The following is a 7,229-nucleotide window of genomic DNA, read 5'->3' as shown; positions in this document are numbered from 1 at the left end:
ACCATTGGTGAGGATGAGTATATCCTCAAGGAAAATAACAGAAGAGAACTGGCCATATCAAGGTAACCTGCAAGAGAATGGGAGCTGTATGAAAACAGAAACTAAACTTACTTGAAGACACAGAGAACTCTTCACATGGAACTTCCTGCTCACTGGCAGCATTCTCAACTACACACCCAACCTGACAACACAGCTGTCAAATACCCCCTCTTGCCACCTCTCTTTGTGGTACATCTTATTACAGGCTCAAGGCCTAAAAATCATACTGAAAACACCATATAGATGTTTCGATTTGATCTTAAGATCAATTCTAATGTGGTTGTTAAATTTCCTCAGAAAAACTCTGGTGGCAGAATGTAATGAACATTCCTGCCTGACATATTCAGTCCAGGTCTGATCCGAGGTACTCTAAGTACCCTCCAGGAAGAGCTGTACTCAGGAACTCAGTACAAGTAACTACATTGCTACTCATTGACTAGCTTTATTCAAACAGGTTAGTACTGGATTTGGGAAGAATGCCTGTTTCCTATAAAAACCTGAATTTAAGAGCTAATGAGTCTGTTTTGCACAGCTGAATCCATGACACCCCAACCCAAATCACCAACACAACATTTTGAACATGTTAAATTTTATTAAAAATATTAACATTGTACAAATATTCCAATACAGTTATGGTACATGAACACTGTACCAAAAGCAGGTTTTTCTTAAAATGATTAAATGGAAAATGTCTTGCAAATTTCCCAATTTGGACATAGCTCATGTTACTGTATGCACACAAGGAATCTAGTGTCTGTAGACATTTTCAGTTCAATTCTAAAAATAGCCAGAGAATGTAACTCTAAACACTGTAGCGATTCTTTAAAGTACAATTCTATATTCTTTAGCAGGCCAGAGAAATTTCTTTGGCTGTTTCTTTTGGCCTTTACCTGTGAGAAATCAAAATAGACAATGTTCTAGGATTCTGAAACAGCTGCTACGTGAAATGGAAGCCCTTATTTGAGCAATTTAAGTGTTCTTCCATAGCCTCCTTCTCTTTCTGGTCCCATAAAGTGTATTTTGTTATAAATGCATAAGGTTAATAAATTTGCTCTCTTTATTTCTCTTAACTTACACAAACTCATCAAACTGAGTGTTTCTAATACCAACAATGCTCACAAGAACCATGCTTTTTTTAGTGCAAGCATTCAAGTTCTATACCTGATTGTTTTCTAGCACTCACACAACATGCATAAAATGTGCACAAAGAAACAAAACTTGAACCCAACCTTGAAATTGCTAGTTATTCTGTACGACTTCATTTGTGATACTCAGCTAGCCACTCTACAGTAAACTGAGAGCTAAGAATTACACTTACAACACTGACTAGCACATGTGTAACACCTACCAGATTCTGTCTGTACTGATACTGCCAACAGAAGGTTAAGCTCCACAAGAATAACGAGACAGTTCTTCTGACTTAAATAATTATATTTAATTTGTGATAAAAATTTTATTGAAATTATTTTTGTATAGTTATTAAATCGATTTCTCTCAATTTATATTTAATCATCATGAAATTCCCTGAGTATAAGCTGGGATAAGTTTTTGTTGCTGCCTAAGGAAATTTTTTGTGCTACTAGGTATTGACCTAGATTCTTAGGAATTCTAGGCAAGCGCTCCACCACTGATCCCGATTCTCGTTGCGTTACCTAGAATGAACTGGAGCTCACAATCTTCCTCTACAGACTCACCCAGTGCTGGGATTAATGTGAGCACCACCACATACAGTACAGAATTTTACTTTAGCAATCATTTAGTATTTTGAGTATTAGTTCTAGCAGTATCTACAAATCTTGTCAGTTGACAGGCATATAGCGTTTTTGTTTTATTTAGAACAGCTAGCTGCTGAGGACTGAACTTAATGCCTCAAACATATTAAGTATGAGCTCTCACTGAGCTACATCCTCCACTCTACTTTTATGTTTCCGTTCACATTCAAGGTCTTAAGACTTTAGCCATATAAATTTCCTATGGATCCCAAATTACCATTATCAATGTATCTTTAAGCCAATACCTTTTTGTATTAAATTGATAAAACTTTAAAAAGTTTAATAAAAATATACAGTATACTGTTTAAACCCTCCAGTCTAGGCAATAGCTTCTCATTTTCAATAAAAATTAGTGCGCAATAAATCTCCCTACATGCTAATATGCTAACTTACACAATAAAAATATAATAGACAACAAAGACACTAAAATCACAGTAAAATAAAATGTGATTGCTTCAATGGATGTTCTAGATTGTAAAGTATCTATTTTCTAAGTTATAACGGGGAATATTTCATTAATTAACATTTGTAGGTCTTTCCAGCCGATCTACTAATCTAAGAATGAGTGAAGTTCTTATTATATGTTCCTATTGAGAATACAAATACTATTTAAAATCTTTATTTTTCTATAAGGCCAACATAATTGCCTACTTATAAGATATGGGCAGCATTTTCCCACAATTCCCCACTAATGAATTTTAAAAAAAAAAGGAAAAGAAAAGAAATAGGAAAAAAAAGTTCTTACCAACAATTCCACTGGTTATGGTCCCCAGCGAACCCCACCTAGCAAGTCGACATCGTGACATGTCAGGGCAGGGCAGCCTCAACCTCGCTTCCCTGATAGTCAGGTGATAAAAGGAAGGAGTTAAAACAGGAAAAGAACACTTGCAGATTTCTGGATAACATCTGAAAATGATAAAAAAGCAAAACCAAAACAAAGCCAGAGCTTCTGGTAACCTCAAAATTACAACAACAGTAACATATATATATACACATATAAACATGATTTTTTAAAAAGAAAAAATCTCCAGAAAGAGTACCAATAGCTACTTCAAATTAAATATTAATATGAAATTACTAACCAATACTAACTTTTAAAAAACTTGATGTTTGCATTTCAAAAGTTAAGACCTGAACAACCAACTTCTAATGCAAAAGTAAACATGTTTGGTCCATGTATCTGTTCTTTTGCACTCTCCAGCAGTCACCTGAGCACTGGCGTACTCAGAACTCTACCCTCAGTTAACAGAAGCTCCCATTTCAGAGAAACAGAAACACATTCACAGGTCCAGTGCAGTCTTTCTATAAGGCTTTCTCTTCACTGCTCACTTAGGAAATTCCAAATCAGAGAGCAGCGCAAACAGCAAGTACAGCCAACTGTCCTGAGAACAGCTCAGTACAGGTAGATTGTCTTTGAAAGGTAGACTTCGAAAGGCAAACTTGTAATAAATTTTTAAGTCTTTAGAACAAACAAGGAATAGCCTTATAGCAAGTATTTACTGGAAGGGTTTGGTTTTACAAATAATACACAATTAATAAAACATAGGTATGATTATATTCAATGGGCAGGAGGCAAATGATGTAATGAGTTTCAAGAATAATTTTATAAGGCTTTATGATAAGAGTGGAATTTTATGTCCCTTCTCTTCTATAATTTAAAATACATAATTTATTTTGATGCATGCTAACCTTTGTATGACGGTTCATATCCTAAGAAAAATGATCTCTAATTAGGAGAAAGCATTGGGCTTTCTTTTGCAGAATAATCTCTGCAACTAAGAAAAATAAAACACAAATCTGCTATTTTTTTAAAAAAAAGAACTTTAAAACCATAATTAATTTTCCTTATCTTTTTTGATCAGGTAAATCTGAATTTAATTAGAAATCTGGCAACTTATTAGAACTTTTTGCTTTTAATTAGAATGGCTTCATATAAATATACACATTTAAACAACTGCTATAAATGAGTGATCAAATAAAAATTAGCATTCCATTATGGGGAAGGAATATACTCGTTAATGTCAGGAGGGTACCTACAAAGCGGCCTACCTCAATATAGGTATTACTTCCTAACACTTAGTCTGACAGGCTCATAAATAATGCTTCATTAACTAGGTTGGGGAGAAGAAAAAATATATGGAAAAGTAGACAAATAGGAGGTCAAATGCCTCAGAATTCATAATCTGTGACTATTTACTTATAAATAAACAAATAAATAAAATTCCCTACTGCAAATCTACAAAGTTCCTTGATTGACATTTGTCCGATGCCCATGACAAGGTGAGCACTGGTTTTTGGTGAATGCCAAGGCATAACTATTACACTATGACATCAAATAGGAAAAGCTCTAAAACAAATTTTTTTAAATGGGGTCATTGATTTTTAAGAAAACTTTTAAAGCAAAGATGAAAGGAAATCTCTGTAGATATATTTTTAATTAGTGAAAGGGACAGAAAATAAAGTGCCCACTTAAAATTCGAAGTAGAATATATAAAGGGTTTTGAAATGGAACTTGAGCTTCACTGTATTTGCTAAACTTTGTATTTTAGGGTGATTGGCAGAAGCACAATGAACTGCTTTTTCAGAATCACTTCCCTAATTTTATGACTAATATCTAATTAAATATTTTTAAAATCAATTAATTGTGTGTGAAGCTGTGTGTCACAATCACAGAGTCAGGTCTGACAGCACTTGCTGGGCCACCTTTCTAGCCTGTAACATGTATTTAAAAAAAATTTTTACTTGTACATTTTTTCCTTTCCAAGAAAGAAAAAAGTAATTTAAGTCTAATTTACACTCAAGGTTTTGAATTATATTTTCAAAATTTAAAGGCAGCATCTAAAGAATATCTGCTGTCTTTATGTATATACATGGGCATAAGTAAAATTAAAAACTGGACTGTAAACCTTACCAAGTAACACCCATGTTAACTACAACAGGCCACATAATTCCTTTATCAATTTCTACAAAATAAGACTATTTAAAGCCTGTTAAATTATTGTCCTATATAAATAAACTTTGAAAAAAATGTGGTATTTGGCTCTCATCAGCAATTGTTAATTTTAAAATTCAAAATGAAGTCAGGAAACTGAAACTATGGTTGACTGTGCCAACAAGGAATTAAATGGCATGTGATTCTGATACCTAAAACTGTGACCACAAAAGACACCAAACAGGAACAAAGCATAAAATGAGGGAGTCCATTTTAATTCCCCAGTGGTTTATAATTTAAAACATTTTAGGGAGATTAGAGATTCAGCTCAGTGGTTGCACATGTGCAAAGCTCTGGGTTCAAGTCCCAGCACCAAAAGGAAAAAAATTTCAAATAGAAAATTTAATTCTTCTGTTCTTTTCATTTAGCAAAAAGTCATTAGAATAAATTAATTTCTAAAAGAAACAAGGAAATAGATAATGCTATTATTTTGGTCGGCAAAAACTTAAGCCAGTAGACATAATAAAAATTTAAAAATAAAGAGAATTTAGCAGAAAGCCAGAGACACAACTACATGGTATTTAAAAGCCTCTTCTAAGGCATGACTGCTTCCCAAACCAAGTGTACTCAGCGATAGAAATCGTGGTCCTAAACCAGTAAGTAACTAAAGTAGGGGTGCTGAAGTTTAATCCATGGTGCAAGTGATGCCACAATACTAAGTTTTCTCTGTATTTGTATCTACTTATTCAGCCAATAAGATCTTCAGTCACAAAATATTCTTGATTGGATATATTGTGGGTCAAATAAATTGTAGTCTGCTTCCCCAGTTCCATTTTGCTTTAATGAAAATTATCCAATACCTGTTCAAAAACCTTTGAGTCTGTTTTGTTTTAAGGATAAAATTTCAAAATTAGAAGAGATTAAGAAAGAACACCAATCAATAAAATGCTATTGGGAATATGTGAATTTAGAATAATCCTCAAATCTGATATCCACAATACATGATGGAATAGACAAGAAATTTTTCATGAATTTGATCACTCACATAGGCAGTTCTACTTTGAAAACAGTATTCCTTCAAGGATTACGAATAAAATAATGTTTTAGGACACAATTGAATTTGAAATAGGTAATGTTTTGAATAGATTTTTGAGTTTTATTGAAATCTTACATGAACAAGAAATTGGAAATACAATCACATCAAAGAACAAATTGTCACGGCTTTGACGTTTAAGCCAAACAAATTTTGTAGGGCAGATTTCAAAAAGATGTGAAGTTATAACAATTTAAAAACACAGTTAACCTGCTTCTAGGAATGCAAAACATACAGTCATAGGTTATTTTCAATACAAGGAAACTTAAAATCTGTTTGCTTTAATTTCTTAAAACTACTAAGACAAAGCACTAGCTTGTACTTTTATTTACAGCATACTTCATACTCCTATGTAATCTATTCCAAATCCAAAAAAACGGAACTGTCCAAACCAAAGGTTCTGCAAAATCATGATTTAACAGTTTGTTCTGAAGCTAAAATGAATCCTGGAACGATAAAAGCATTGTGACCCCAGAATAAGGGAACTCTGCAAGCCCAATAATGTCCAAGAGCATTTAGAAAAGAAGAAAAATAAAAAGACTTGAGTATATACACAATAGTGATTTCTTCAGCTGAATACAAATGGCAGCAAACTGCTACTTAAAGATGAAACAGTTAAGCCAATTTTGTTTTGAAGAATGTAGGTCTAGAGCCAATCGTATCTTGCCAGTATCGTTTTCAAGCCCTCACTTGTCTATTTCCACTGTTGCCCATAAGTATCCTGATAAAATTCTTGGTTGTCATTATTGTAACCATAGTTACCGGAATAGTCACCACCTTGCTGAAGCGGCTGCTGAGCGATGGGTTGGGAACCCCAGTTCTGTTGGTTGTTGGTCTGACGACGTTTGGAATCAGGCTGGTTGTACCCATCTGCCTTTCTCTTGCCTCCTACATTGCCCCCTCGATTGCCCCGAGCTCCACGAGAACCACGGCCTCTCTGCTGTTGTGCAGGACCCCCTCTGCCACCCCTTGAGCCTCTTGGTGGTCCCAAAGGTGCCCCCCTCTGTGAATAGCCAGCTCTACCTCTTGGAGGTGGTGCTCCCCGCCCCCTTGGTGGTGGTGGAGCACCTCGCCCTCCCCTTCCTCCTCCTCTTCCTCTTACTGCATAGCCATCATCATAGCCGTAGTAGGGATCTTCATAGCCTCCACGATAGTCGTGATAATCATAACCATAGTAATCATCATAGTAGTCTTCATAGCCATAATAATCTGGAGGGTAGCCATATCCACCTCTCCCTCCACCACGACCCCGACCTCTCATTGGAGGTGGCATTCGGGGAGGAGGGTGATAATAATAATCTTCATACCTAGCAATGGAGGGAAGGGAGAAAAGGAACAACAAGTTAGTTTACTTCAACGTTCATACTGCCTTTATTATCTGAGCTTGTTACCA

At 35.0% G+C, this 7,229-nt stretch overlaps 1 protein-coding gene across 5 annotated transcripts in view; it reads right to left on the bottom strand.

Moving 5' to 3' along the window:
- Positions 1-5,876: 5,876 nt before the first annotated feature.
- The window catches only part of Hnrnpr (heterogeneous nuclear ribonucleoprotein R), a 34,679-nt gene continuing 33,326 nt past the window's right edge, over positions 5,877-7,229 (bottom strand). For all 5 annotated transcript variants that reach the window (XM_075946583.1, XM_075946581.1, XM_075946579.1 and 2 more), the window contains one exon: positions 5,877-7,143. In XM_075946583.1, the coding sequence (XP_075802698.1) occupies positions 6,531-7,143 (613 nt within the window). In that variant the 3' untranslated portion in view covers positions 5,877-6,530. The remainder of the gene's footprint in view (positions 7,144-7,229) is intronic.

The sequence above is a fragment of the Microtus pennsylvanicus genome, chromosome 13 (genome assembly GCF_037038515.1).
Source record: "Microtus pennsylvanicus isolate mMicPen1 chromosome 13, mMicPen1.hap1, whole genome shotgun sequence".
NCBI classification, from domain to species: domain Eukaryota; kingdom Metazoa; phylum Chordata; class Mammalia; order Rodentia; family Cricetidae; genus Microtus; species Microtus pennsylvanicus.
This window is presented reverse-complemented; position numbering and strand designations above follow the sequence as displayed.